The sequence below is a fragment of the Gouania willdenowi genome, chromosome 6, assembly GCF_900634775.1.
Source record: "Gouania willdenowi chromosome 6, fGouWil2.1, whole genome shotgun sequence".
NCBI lineage: Eukaryota > Metazoa > Chordata > Actinopteri > Blenniiformes > Gobiesocidae > Gouania > Gouania willdenowi.
The window spans coordinates 13,651,189-13,666,214 of NC_041049.1; the positions used below are offsets into that span (position 1 = coordinate 13,651,189).

The window sequence follows — 15,026 nt, forward strand, 5'->3', positions numbered from 1 at the left end:
AGAAGCAGAGAGAGAGGGAAAAAAACGCACACACGCCAAACCTCCAGCCAGCTGCTCGTTAACTACAAGTGCGTCACAACACGAACCCACGGAACAACCGTTGGGATTGAAGAGCTTCTTTCCCGCTCTGCTAGTGGGGGAGGGGCTCTGCAGCCTCTGTCTCCAGCAACACAGTTTATCACAGATCAGCGAATGCAGCAGCGCGCATCGGCCGATGCTGATACACGTAAAACACAATAATATAGTCCCACGTGACCATGTGAACAGTATGAGGAAGAGAGACAATTAAAATGAATGAATGATGTGGGAGTAATATTGAAGGGAGTGTGGAAATGTGTTTGTGTGCTGACAAAGCAGCTCTGAAGATGGATAGATGGATGGATATTTGTGTGTGTGCTGCCTGATGGAGCCCTGGGTTACGAATGTGTGGGCGTGCCTGTTGCGCAATCACACACACTACGACGACAGTGTGTGCTTGCTACTGAGCTGTTACTGCATGGAGTTGCTCCGTTCCTCGGACAAAGGTCTTCTCTGCCTTTTTTTTGCTGGCTCCGCCATGATATAAGTTTGAGAAAAGTGAATTTGTAGACAACCGTGTTTTAGTTGGTATTGGGCTGCCGTAAAGCAGTCTTTCTTGCCACCGGGTCGGAGGCAGGAACGTTGTAAGTACTTGTATTATCCTCACACAGACTACGAGAAGTAATTATTAAGGTGAAAAAGTTACTTAGTTCTGCTCCAACAAATTCACAATGTTTCATCTGTTTCCACAAATTAGTATATCTAATGATCTTCTAATGATGTATGATAACATTTACTTCTCCTACACATAGTTTTTAGGACTAGAGAGGTATACAAGTACTGAACAAACCAACTTGTTTTAATATGCCAATACACACACACAATGACTAAACAACAAAGATTGTGTTGTAAACAGAAAATGAACAAGCAGGAAAAGAAGCAGCTTGTGGGCCTGAAGATAGAAACCCAAATGGTTTTTCTTTCAATGCTGAAGGTAAGAGAACGCAAGTTGGCTTTATTGAAATTATTTGGAAAACTCAAGTCGTGGCTCAGAGGGAGACAGAAGAAGTGCAGATAAAGATAATGAGACGAAGGAAAGAACAGCAGCAGAAAAGAAAGGAGCCCTACAGTCTGTAGATAGAGGCAGAAGAATGATGAGGCACAGACGCACACAAACAGCCGTGGAAAGGGTGTGTACCCCATTGTTAGGGCTTTGCAACAAGAGAACAGACAGTGAGAGGCACACTTCACACAACACAGTTCAGCTCTTCATGTTCCTGTAGGGTGCAGCAGAAGCTGTGTGGAGTTAGCATCCTCTGCATGATAGCATGACCTATTTCAAAAACAATCTTCTCTCTGTCTAGGATGGTTCGGAGTTCCCTGTTCTTCTTTCCTTGGTTTACAGCTCATGCACATTGTCACTGTTGTTCTTTTTTTCATTGTTACCATTCACTCTTCTCATTGTGTGATTCTAATTTAAGAAAAATACCAAAGGGGCTATACATATTGGTTGAGGAATAGGTGACAGTATGACTTATAGTGAGGATGGGGTGAAATCAAAGGCTTGAATGAAAAAAGATCCAAATATTCATACTAGTGATGCACCGAAACTCCGGCCACCGAAAATCTTCGGAAAGCCTTCTTCGGCCGAAACACTTTTCTCACCAAAATTGTCGACGAATACAGAATGTTGTAAAGACACGAGCATATATTTTCATATTTTGAATTGATTTAATCTTTGAAGAATTAATATTAAACAATTGAAACATTTTTATTTTAGTAAAGTTAGTACACATTCAGAGCCATGAATGCAATGGTAATAATAATTTGCATGATCATTTCTGTCAGTGTTTCGGTTTTCGGTTTTGGCCAATAATTTTTATTTCCTACAATATAAAAAAAACGTATTTTGATAACAAATCACTCATCCCAGTTCTTGTTTAGTGTACTTAAGTCAACAAATGGTATATGTCTCTACCTTGCTGAAGATAAACTGAAGAAAAACTGTATTCGTCAATCAGGTCAGAATACAACTAAATTCACTTTTTGATGAATGACGAACAGATAATAAAAGATTTAAGACAACCTGGACTGAACTGCACCATTCGGCCAGAGTGAAGGTACTCCATTATTGTCAAACACAGCAATATCCTTTATTCTACCTCTAAATAGAACAGAAAGGAGCAACTTTACTAATCGAGAACAAAACAAACAAACTGCTACATTCACTGGTGACGTTCCACGTGCTATGATTGCAATTATCATCATTGTTAGAGTTTATATGGCTGCTGGTTTAATTTACGACAATAATGATATCATATTTGAGCAGCTGATCATCATGTTTATTTACAGAAGAGTGTGCAGTAATGAAGTAGTGATGAGTCCAATCAGTTTTTGTTTTTTTTTACTTTCTGCCATCAAAACATGTTTGTCCATGATGACCTACCATACTTTCTACAATGTTTTTGCCGACTTGGTGCTAGTGATGGTGAAAGTCTTTCACATTATTGAAATATCCGGTACATATATGGAACTTTTTGGGATCTGGCAGCTCAAGTTTAACTGCTAATCCCCAACATTAGCTGGGTTTTCATTACAGATTTTTGCTAAATGAATGCGATATTTCTAAATGTCGACACAGTATAATTGTTTTTTGAACGTGTTTCCATTAAAGATTGTTTTCTGCAGGAGCCTCATAACTCCCGTGATATCTCACCCCACGAGACAATGGATGCTCCAAACCTCCTTTTTACACTCCATTATCCTTTGTTTCACATCTAATGTGGCAGTAATCATTTTAAAATATAATGCAAAGAAATGTCCCGGCCCTTTCTTCTGTATACATGTACCGCGTCATGTCTTCTCAAAGAGAAATGGTCATGTGACCAGGTTTCTCACGTCATGTGACCAAGTACGTCACGTTCTGTGAGAAAAAGTGCTTCCATAGCACTTTTGCGACACCTTTTAAGATCAAAATGTCTGAAATTCCGCCTCATGATAGCGTAAAAACGTTTTAGAGATATGAATATTTTTTCGAAATTCATGTGTTTCCATTAACAGTTTTTTTTATTGCACTATTTACATTTTGAGCATGTCCAAGGCTAATGGAAATGCAGATATTGATAAATTATTAAAAAAGGGGCTGATTAGAAAGTTAAACACCTGAGTCAAACAGTTGTCTTGCTTCTAAATAGATTTTTAGAGTTGCACATTAGCCAGCCAACACCACCTTTTATTGTTTCTGAAAGCATGGCGAAGCCCGATGGCAGCACTCTCCTCATTAAAGTGCCATCACACAGTTACCTGTTACACTCTTCATACTCTCCTCCACAGCCCCTCTCCCCTCTCCGCTCTGTTAGCGAAGCAGTTGCCAGGCACTCCAGAGGATATTCCAATTAAATACAGCACACTAAGAAAACACACTTAAATGCAAATACAGTGAACATTATAATTAGCAAGAAAAGATAACATAGCATGAATGCTGTTCAGCACATCTACCAAAGGCAGGCCACTTTACATAAGTAATAAAAGGGTCTGAAATACAAATGAATGCAACACATAAAGTCCTGCACCAATATTTGGTCAAACAACATAAGTTAGTATACTGTCTTATGCACACAGTATTTTTTGTGTTGCTTTATTGATTCAGAAAGATGCAAGATGCTGTTTCCTGCTCATCTGAGATGGAAAAACAACCCGTTTGAATACATTTTTGATCCACAAGTCCTTGTAATATTGACCAAATATCAAAGTAGTACAAGGACAGGCAAACATCTTAAATCAGCAACATAGAGAGGAACTTTACCATCAAACCTTCAATGGTTACACCAGTATGAGTCTATTGCATTTCCCTTACAAGCCTTCAAGGCCCATATAGTGCTGCAGATAGGTGAAAGTACTGTGGGTTTGATGAAACAAGCATGGAATTTGGTCCGCATGTAGGCAATGCCTCAGTGTTTAAATTTAGATAAAGGGTCATCTCTGATTCAACCTGTGACAAAAACGATGGGCATTTTCATAATGGCCACCATATTATAAATCATACAACAGTAATTTTAGTGTCCAAATAACAGTTAAAATGGCAAATAATTACTATTTTATTTCAGCTAAAAAACAATATTTATTATCTTTTTTGGAAATTGAAGCTCGTCCCAGCGCCAAAGGCAATCCACAGTTCAGAGATGTTGAAGCGATTGGCTGATGCTGTGGCCAGGACTACCACGTCTGTATCAACTGTGTGTATTGATACTTTGCTCTACCCCTGTTGTAGGGCATCCCGTAGGTGCACGGCACTAGAGCAAAGAACGCCAGTGCCTTGTGTGGTGATGAGATGTTGGGTGTCAATGTCTGAAAAACTCCATACACAGTGAGGCAGCACAGTAGACCAGCTTGAACAACTAAGTAGTAATAGTAACTACTCCGCCATGCCTGAGCTAACTGCTTGATATCTTGTGGGTTGACTTGACTTTAAAGTAATTTTTTATGAGATAAATCCAAAGTGTAAGTCTCAAAAATCCATAAATCCAAGATAATTTGCTCAAAAAAAGATAAAAAGGATTGAAATTGTCATTCAAAGGTCTGTTTTGGTCTCCACTGTTAACACTCTCTTATTGATGTCGGAAAAGTTTTGTGCTTTGCATTGTGGGATATTGAGTTTTATAAATGGTTGCAAAGAAGTGTTTTTACTTCATTATTACTGAGAAGTGCTTTCATGCATCCGTCTCCAATACTCCATCCATATCCCACAATGCATTGCAAAAACTGATCTGACAATGTCAATGAACAGTGGAGCTCAAAACAAACGTGGGCGGGGCAATTTATTTTATCTGAGCAAATGATTGATTTATTGATTTATGAGGCCTATGCTATGTCATGATCTAATAAAATATAGTCTCTAGCACCTAGGTTCCCAAAGTGGGGTATGGGTACCCCCACTAGTATGCAAATTGTCACAGGTGGTACATGAATAGAAATTAAAAACAGTGTGACAACAGTAGAAACTAAAATATAAACCCATCAGCAGTCAGGAGCCTCCATGCATTGCCACAAATTACACATTGGCTTACCCAGAAAGTTTTCACTTTTTCCACATTTTGTTATGTTACAGCCTTATTCCAAATCGGATTAAATTAATTTCGTTCCTCAAAATTCTACACAAAATACCCAATAATGACAATGTGAAGTTTTTATAGATTTTTGCAAATTTGTGAAAAACAGAAGACTAAGAAATGTTTTTTAAAGTGTCCAGCGGTACAAGACTGTGAAGAGTTTGGGAACCACGGCTTTGGCAGATTTAAGATAAAAATGCTTTTTTTTTTTTGCAAATTTGCACAATATTCGATAAGCACCAATCTTAAAATACACTTGATTGTAAGGTGAAGCAAAACTCCTGAATTTCCTGTTAAAAGTCTTGCATCAATAACTCAACCCCATCTCTTTGGATTCTAGTGAAATAAAACAAAAGTTTGCAAAGAAGAAAACACCCAGCGAAACACCTAGCAGGAAAATGATTTCCCTGATGTGTGATTATACCGAATCACTTTGATGTCAAGTTCTTTTTTTTTTTCTTTGCCATGCGACAGCAGCTCGAATCCAGCTTGAAGAGAAAATGAGCCGAGTTGGAAGAGGAAGAAATGAAAATTGCCTGACTGACACTTTAAAATAGGCAGAGATTAGGAGAGGTGGCTTTTATTGAGGGGAGCGGAAGAAAAGATTTGAATATTGAAGACAGTGTGCGTATGGTGTGCACGTTGGACAGAATGGAAGTATGACGTTTGTGAAAAGTGTGAAGCTTCAAGGGCAATTTGTAGAACATGCATACCTGTCTGTGTTACCTGATTCTTATGTTATCTGCAGCTCTATTTTACTCACCATGTTTCTGACACAGCTTCTTGTGTAAGTTTTATATTGTGCCTATGTATTTGTGTGACATATAACACACTCGTGACTACAGTGGAATACACAATCCTGTCAATGTGCTGTCTATTCACAGTACAAATTCATCATCCTGCATAGATATTTCACATTTGGTAAACACTGGGAGGTTTCTGCTATCACTAAACCTCCCATGTATCGCCATCAGTCTATAAAGTGTTGTTTAAGTAAAGTCTCCATGTGAAAGAAAAAAAAAACCAATAGGTGCTGTTTCAGCTGAGGTTAACACATCACCATTACTATGATTTCATGAATCTGATTAGCTCCCATCACGGTTGAGTGGTTGTTTACGCTTTTGTTTCAAAACTGATATGATGAATGGATGCATGTGATAGGCTGTCATACGATCAATCAATCACCTATGAAGCTGATTATTGCCTCAGCCTATGGTTGTGCTTGTGGCCCATAAAGTTTAACAGAGAGCCGCCCGTGACCCTTCATCACAGGTTGGTGGCTATAGGAAATGAGCATTTAGACCTTCCAGATTGCTTGACTTGAGGGGTTTTCGGGGTCACAGGGAGGTGACGCATTTTAGCATTTCAAAAAGCAATAAAAAAAAGAAAAGAATATGTCTTACTTGTTAGGTATAATAACTTTCAGTCCCCTGAGCATTTTAGAAGTGTCGCTGGCAATATAGAAGCCTTAAGGTAAAATTGATTAACACATTCATCTGTGTAACTAAAGGTATTGGCTGATGTGCGTCTAGACTAAAAATTAAAAATAAAATCCTTGATAAGGGGCAGTTGATTCCTGCAGCAGTTAAGACACACCCTGTCTATACTATAAAATCTCTTAAGAACGATCTTTGCCAGTGGTTCTCAAACTTTTTTGGCTCAAGAACCTCCTTTCCTCTTTTGTCCAACTACGTTTTACTTAGAATTCTATGAGAAAACAACTATAGAGCTAAATTTATCAATGATAACACACATTTTAAAGAATCCCACTGTAAACAAGTACAATGAAACAGTATTTAGTCAGTGCCTCCTGAATGGATTTATTACCTCCTCTGCCAAGTGCAAAAAGCAGAGCGATAAGGTTATGTTTTACCCTCCGTTTATCTGTCAGTGATTCTGTCAGTGTGTTAGCAAGATAACTTGAAAAGTTGTGAATGGATTTAAATTTTCAGAAATAAATCCCATCCACACTGTGGAACTTCTTGTTGATGATAGGTTATCTCAGAGTCAGCAACTCAATATTGACAGGTAGTCATGGTAACACAGCTCAATGAAGACAGGTAGTCAAGGTAACACAGCTCAATGTTGACAGGTAGTCATGGTGATCCTGAGTTTACCATGACCGGAGCGTGTTAGCTGAGCTTAAGTTGCTTTTTTATCCTTTCTGGTCATCTCCCCGCCAAGACTGACCCTTGTATTTTCAGTTCATGTTCTAATCAAAATCATTCTAACTAAAAATAAATATTATAAAACCACATATTTTTAATGTAGGCTTTAATTTATTAATTTTCTACTTTCTCTCTTTGAGTGCCCCCCTCTAGTGCCTAGGGGTACACGTACCTTCATTTAATAAATACTGATCTATGCTATGCTAACCACCGACTCAACAACTTTATACCGCTCTATTCACAATTCTGTCAATCCAACCGACTCGCCACAGATTACAGAGTCCACAGGTGATAGTTTTTATAGAAGGGGCGGGGCCAACAGTGTTGGTTTGTGATGTAAGAAGCCACTAAAACATCATAAACCACCATTCTCAGCCAATAGCAAACTTTGAATGCAATCGGGGGCGCTACACACGGCAACAAAGAGCCAGGCTTTCAGCAACAAGTTCCTACCCCATTTCTCTACGTAGGGGCAAGAGGGGGCAGTGCCCTCTCAAATAAATGTCTTTCCCCCTCAAATCAAAGATTAACATTCCTCACTCCCTGCTCAGATTTCACAAGAGACACATTTATTACACTGTTCCTGCACGTTTTTATATGTGTATTAGCAAGCAAGCCTGCCTGAAAAAGGTCCCTTTAAGGACTGAAAAGTTGCGTTACCAGCTTGCTTTTTTTCCTTTTGGCTATTTTACTCCTGTTATGAATAGACAGGGATATGAGGGTTGGTGGACGGTGGTCTTCTACCATCGGGAACATGACAAACACCAATGGGGCCACGGCCGCGCTCCTTAGACTGCTCCTATGACAGCCGCGACTGGCGCACCTGTGCGTCCATCACACGGACTGGAGGCCGCCGCGCTACACACAGCTACAGAGAGCCAGGCTTTCAGCCACAAGTTCTTCCCTCATTTCACCCCCTGTTGTCACCAGACTATACTCAATGGTTACCACGGCTACCATGGTGACCATGACAGAGCCAACGGGGGATTGGTCACCATTTAGGGAGACTGAAACAGCCTCTACAGTTAAAATTCACTCCCATCTGACCCAAACAGTTTCACCAAAACCCCCAGATGACTGCACAGCCCCTCCCTCTTGGTAAACTCATCAACACAGAACCAAAATCAAAATCATCCAGTTAAGATATATGTTATGTTGTTGGTTGATGAAACCTGAATGAAGGATATTTTATTTTATTTTTTCAGTTTCCCCCCTTGAGGGATTGCTACCTTATTGTAGTCAGGGGGTTTGAGTGCCTCAGTGACCTTAAGAGGAGCTTAGTCTTCAGGTGGAACACCCAAGTTCTGAAGGTAGAGGCCTGACTAAGTGCAATCCACTTCTCTAGGTTGGGGTTGGACACATAGCTAACAACCCAATTCAATGAAGAAAACACTGTTACTGGAGCATGATGTGTACATATGATGCCCCCTTAACATTTCTGACTGCCTGCCTACAACTGGCCCTGAATGTTATATTAAACCATAGAGGGCAGTCAACAACATACTCCAAATTAAAATATTTTGACTAAAATGTCAAGAGGTGAAAAAGAATCCATCTACAATACTTCATACCAAATACATTTGTTTTTACCAGAAAAAAATGGTTTTTGAGGTTTGTTTACTTATTAAAGGTGCAACCTGGTAAATTACTGTATATGCCAAATGTCAACCTATTTCTCATGTGGTTTCACCAGCTCAAAAGATTAGCATTTTGTCATGCAAATGAATGGGCTTAGACCAGTGGTTCCCAAACTAGGGAGCATCCACCTTAGGGGAGGGCGTGACCAAGAATGGCCTTGCTGAAAAATAGAAAAAATATTTGCACTCAAAAAACTTGTGTATTTCTGCTCTAAAATATGTGATTGCACATTTTATGGGCACATGCACATATATGAGCTTATTCAAACAAGTCATTGCATTCATCAACAAAGCAATCACACCAGGGAGTTTAGCTCTGAGAGGACCAACAACTAATGTGATGCTTTTGCTGATGTCCCACATGTCTGAGTGTCTCGACGACGCTCACACTCACAATCTGTCCCATTGTTATAGCTTTTCTCAAAGGTATTTGAGGAAAAAAAAAAACACTGAAATCTAACTTTTGAAACTTTTCCACTAACTGGGACTATTTAGCTAAAGTACTATTAAGTTGATGTTAATATAATCAACATTTTTGGCACAAGTCTATTTGCCAACCTCACAATTGGAGTAGTTTTATTATGTCCATATCAAACCCAAAATGTACTGTGTGTGGCTTGAAATTACATGACAGGTGTTTAAATGATTTCAAAAACCAAAAGTGCCAACAGGGGCACCAGGTAGCCCGCATGGACCATGTGAGGGGCCCTCAGGAGCTTTAGTCACCAATGAGCTCCATCTATAATCTGATTTACTTTTCAGGATTTAAACTCACAAATATATATGCAGAATACAGATGAAGTTATTCCTTAATAGAGTTAAATACAGCTGCAAGTGATACAGTCTTAGCATTAAATTGTCATCTTTAAATGTAAATTTTCACTGAAACATTGTAACAAATGTATTTAAGTGTTGCAGATCTGGTGTATGGTCAGTGGTATGTTATATACTGTACAATATGATGTAAGATATGTTTTTTAATGACATAATTGTTACATTTTACAAATGTTACATGTTATAAGATTTGTTAAAAGTTGTTTTTTAGATGATATTTTCCTATGAAATGTGATGAAAAGGATACAATTGCACAAAATAGGAGAAATAAAATGTTGCATGTTGAAACTTAAACATTTCCTACCTTTTTTAAGTTGCTGCAAGCCTAACGTATTACCTTACCCTCTAATTAAAGTGAAAGCGTAAACGTTTATGTAATTAAGAAGTAATAGCCCTTCTGACTATTCAGTGCCTACGATTTAGCTCACAGTTTCAGAAAGTTTGGTGACACCAGATCTAAACAAACACCGATGCATCTATGCTCCCATTGTTGCATTCTAAAATGCAAAAGATAAGCGCGCTGCGTCCTACTGTGAATAGCAGATTAGATTTATAATGAAAAACGACAGTTGTTAATACACACAAGGCTCAATGTAAGGTCAACAGATGCTCACCCTTTCTGCCGACTGCGAGGTGCCGAAGAAAATGGGAATGAAGGCCAGCCAGATGATGCAGGTGGTGTACATGGTAAATCCAATGGGCTTCGCTTCGTTAAAGGTCTCGGGCACGCCTCGCGTCTTGATGGCGTAAACAGTGCAGGTGACCATGAGCAGGATGGAGTAACCCAGGGAGCAGATGAGCGACAGGTCGGAGATGTCACACTTCAGGACGCCACGTGCCGCCAGGGGGTCTTGGGTTCGCTGCTCGCCGTAGTCCACCACGGTATGAGGAGGATCCACAGCAAACCACACAAAGACACCCAGGAGCTGGACTGAGATGAGGGAGAAGGTGATGACCAGCTGTGAAGCTGGAGAGATGAACCTGCAACGAGATATGACAGGCCTTGTGTCACTTCACTTTTAGATCATTCCTAAAAATAAAACAGTTCGACCATAAAGCTAAAAGCAAAGCAGCATTTTCTTATGAAATCTGAAAGGTTGGAACACATCTCCCACTCAAACGATAATAGCTTCCTATAAAGGCAGCCATACACACTTCAACAAACCCACACAGAGAGTTAAGAAGTCTGCAGGGAAAAGCATAATGAGGAGTTTTGAATTGAGAAAGACACTGCGAGACAGTGAAGAGCAGAGGCAGTAAAATAGCACTTTAACAAAGAAAATGTCTATGTAGACTGCTGCGGTGATGGGAAACATAACGCTCAAAAACAAAACGTGCGTTTCCAGTCAAATTCCTCTGCGGGAAAGATAAATTTGTTAAACTTTGGAGGCTGTATGCCTAACAGCTGGAGACACGGCAAAGACAGAAACCTAAAAAATAGCCTTGACATTTAGAAAGCGAAAGGGGTTACCCCAAACAGTTGACCCTTAAGCACTCTGAGGATTTCATTAACATTTAACACACTTGCAAGTATTCAATGCATTTTCCCCCAGGGTCTCACATGCACTAAACATAAACAGCACTATACGCAAGTGCGAGTTCATGAGTCCAATGAATAATGCATGCAAAACAAATTATATTAAGTAATGATTGCAAAAAAAAAATAATGAGGAAGAACTTAAGGGGAGGTTAATGCATGGTCTGAATGAATCCAACTGTGCACAAGTTCAGAGATGAATGAACATTTATATAGAACAGGGGTTCTCAACCTTTTCAGCGCCCGACCCCCAAAATAGACTGGGGGACCCCCACTGTACCTAAACATGGTTGAACATTGAAGAACAGTCATGTGGAGACAGGGCCATCTGTAAGGGGGAATAAAGGGGAGGGATTTTTGGGGTCCATCCATGAAGTCAGCAAAATGATGGTCCATTCTATGAATCTGTGATAACCACATTTATTTATTTATCTGAATAATACCCACTGTTATCCAGGAGGCTTAGTGTCATCTGCGTCATAGTATATAGTCATCCATCCATCCAATTTCTGACCCACTGGGGTCATCTTATATAGTCATCTTAAAGATATAAATCATTGTTTTAATCAAAAATACAAGTGACCAAAAATGGTGGAAAAGGTGGTGAAATGGGATTTTAAAAACCACAGAAATTGGTTAAAAGTTGCAAATCAGAGTGGCCAACAACGGACAAGAAAAGTGATAAAAAGAGTGAAAAGTGTGAATAATTGCTTAAAAGTGGCAGAAATGAGGGAGGGAGGGAGGGAAGGTTGGGGTGATGTAATTTAATGTTTAAACAGGTAATTATTGGGCAAAAAATAAGCATAAAATACGGTTAAAAGAAGTTAAAAGTGACAACAATGGGTCAACATAAGCAATAATAAATGAGAAAAGTGGTAGAAAGGGTTCATAAGTGTTGACAATGTCTTAAAGGGGAAAACATTTGCAGAAAAGGCATTGAAATGTGGTGGAGAAGTGGCAGAAATGGGAGTAATGTCTTAAAAATCCATTAAAAGGAACCAAAATATGGCAAGAAAAAGTGACAAAAATAGGTTAAAATATGGTGTTTGGTGTAGTTGGAGATAAAGGGTAAACATGAGAAAAAAATGGGCTCAATTTGTTAAAAGAAATATTCTTAGTTTCTTGAAGGTATCTGGTGACCCCCTTCCAGTGTCTTGCGAGCCCAAATGTGGTCCTGACCCCAAGGTTGAGAACGCATGATATAGAGAACAGGCATATCCAATCAATAGAAAGGGTTTATTTACCTCGGGGCAGTTACGGACTTCTTCCCTTGCTCGAAGATGCGATGTATCCTGTTGGTTTTGGTGAGCAATGCAGCGTAACTGAAACACATCCCCAACCCTAAAAAAATCCTCCTGAACGAACACACGCCCACATCTGGGGTTGCGATCATCAGGAATGTGATGGCGTAGCAAAGGAAGATTCCAGTCAGGAGTACGTAGCTCATCTCCCGGCCTGAGGCGCGTACGATGGGCGTGTCGTTGTATCGCACAAACGTGACGATGACGAAAGAAGTGGCGATGATGCCCAGCATGGAGATGAAGACGGGGATGATGGCCCACGGTGAGTGCCACTCCAGTTTGATGATGGGAATGGGAACGCAGCCGGTGCGGTTGATGTCCGGTCGCATCTCATAGGGACACAGCTCACAGGTGAACTCTGAAGCCTAGAGAGAGTTTGATAAAGATTAGAAATAAAACTGTTTTTACATTTAATCAGTAGGGTTTACTAACAGGGTTGGGGTCAATTACATTTTTCAGTTACAAGTACGTGTTCTATTACCCATGTTCAATTACGATTACAGTAACCAGCATTTTTTTCCCAATTAAAATTAAAATCATCTTTTATCCTCAGAAAGTCAATTACAATTACGATCTCAAATACTGAAGTTAAATTAAAATAATCACAATTACTGAGCCTGTAATAAATAACCTAATAAAAGAAAACCTTCCTTTTGTGTTAGCATCATTTTAACAAGTGTCTTTTAATATATTTTATGTTGTATTGTTTTAATCCTGCAGCACTTTGAGGTTTGGTATCAAATGTAAAGTGCATTACAAATAAAATGTATCATTATTATTATAATTATTATTATTATTATTGTTATTATTATATCTTATGATAACGGGTCCTAAATCAGCTGTAAAATACACTAACAACAAATATATATCATCTAAATTCTTTCCTATCTATTAGTTACCTTATTAGTAGGGATGTAACGATTAATCGTAAGGCAGTTAAAAATCGATTCATAGAGCAGAGGGCGCTATCCACAAGTGTAGGCGGCGGGCGGAGTCTGCTAATACTTTCTTTCTGGCCGCCTTCTACTCTTAAATATGTTAATAAATGATTAATTACCCCTTTAGCACCAAAAGAATATGTAAAAGTCACGTTTTTCTATTAGCTCTGTCTGCTAGCATAGCTTCTCTTCTTCACTGCAAGATATCTGCATGCCAACCGACCACTGTATTACCAGCGCCCTCTGCTGGTCCAAACAAATATGGCGTAAATCAGTGTAATCAAGTTTTTTTTTTTTTTTTTTTTAAGTCCAATTGTTAAGGCACAAAATACATTTTCAGTTGCACTTTTAAAAAGAAAAAGAACTATTATGCAGTTTTGCATTTTTTATTATAGAACCAGAATTTAAATTAATAGGCTTCATTTTCATTTGTATTATTCCTTTATTTATTTAATTCAAGATTTGTTTTTAGTTAAATTGCATTGTTTTGAATTGTTTATCAAAGAATTCTTTTGACAAAGAAAAATAAAAGGAAAATAATACAGTATTTTCTAGTTTTTTTTCCCAAAAAAAAAATTTGTCTACAGTCCCATTTTGCAAAATAAATCGTGAGAGAATCGTATCGTGAACCCAGTATCGTGAATCGAATCGTATCGGGAGTTGACTGAATCGTTACGTCCCTACTTATTAGGCTTTCTAACCAATGAAAATATAGATTTTAATATTTTTGGTATGGGCATCCAAGGCTTTTTTGCATCACTGTATCCCTTAATTTCATTTTTTTTCTCAATGGTAAAAAGTGGTCTTGAAACATATTTTAATAACTGTTAACTACGTATGTGTAGAACTGTACTGTGCATAAAACTGTAACATGGTTCCCCAGTTTTACGTTAAATTATAATTGACCATTTTATAGAAATTTAATGGCAATTACAATTACAAAGTCAATTACCTAAAATCAATTACATATTAAAAACGATTAAAGCAGCAATAGATTTTTAAAATTACAGTTACATCTATAATTACACTATTATTGTAATTAATGATCAATTACGCAATTACAATTATAACTGACCCCAACCCTGCTAACTAGTTGCAATTTTAGTTTTCACTAGTAGGAATTACATTTTGACATGACAAAATGTTAATAGTAGATCTTTAGAAATCAAGTTTGACCTGTTACAGATATATTTTCACGTGTCGTATTTACAGTTTAACTTAAAAACACATATCTGTAATTCCTTTTTTCACATGTAAGAATAGACATTACAGATATCAACAACTGAATTTAGACATGTAATAAAAGAAGTGTAAGTTGTGAAAAAGTGTTTTACAATTTCAGATATCAACAATTGCATTTTGGATATGTGGGAGGAGTCAGATGTCAAAAGTGCTTCTGTTTTCTCTTTGTGTTCACAACTGAAATCCAGTTAAACAATAATAAGTCATAAACAGCATTATTAGAAGGTTTTCAAATTCTACTTT

At 38.3% G+C, this 15,026-nt stretch overlaps 1 protein-coding gene across 3 annotated transcripts in view; it reads right to left on the reverse strand.

Annotated features, from left to right (window-relative positions):
- grm8a (glutamate receptor, metabotropic 8a) overlaps window positions 1-15,026 on the reverse strand; it is a 369,998-nt gene that overhangs the window by 38,777 nt on the left and 316,195 nt on the right. For all 3 annotated transcript variants that reach the window (XM_028449580.1, XM_028449582.1, XM_028449581.1), the window contains exons 10-11: window positions 12,547-12,968; window positions 10,380-10,746 (exon numbers count right to left, since the gene is read on the reverse strand). In XM_028449580.1, coding sequence (XP_028305381.1) covers window positions 10,380-10,746; window positions 12,547-12,968 — 789 coding nt within the window. The remainder of the gene's footprint in view (window positions 1-10,379; window positions 10,747-12,546; window positions 12,969-15,026) is intronic.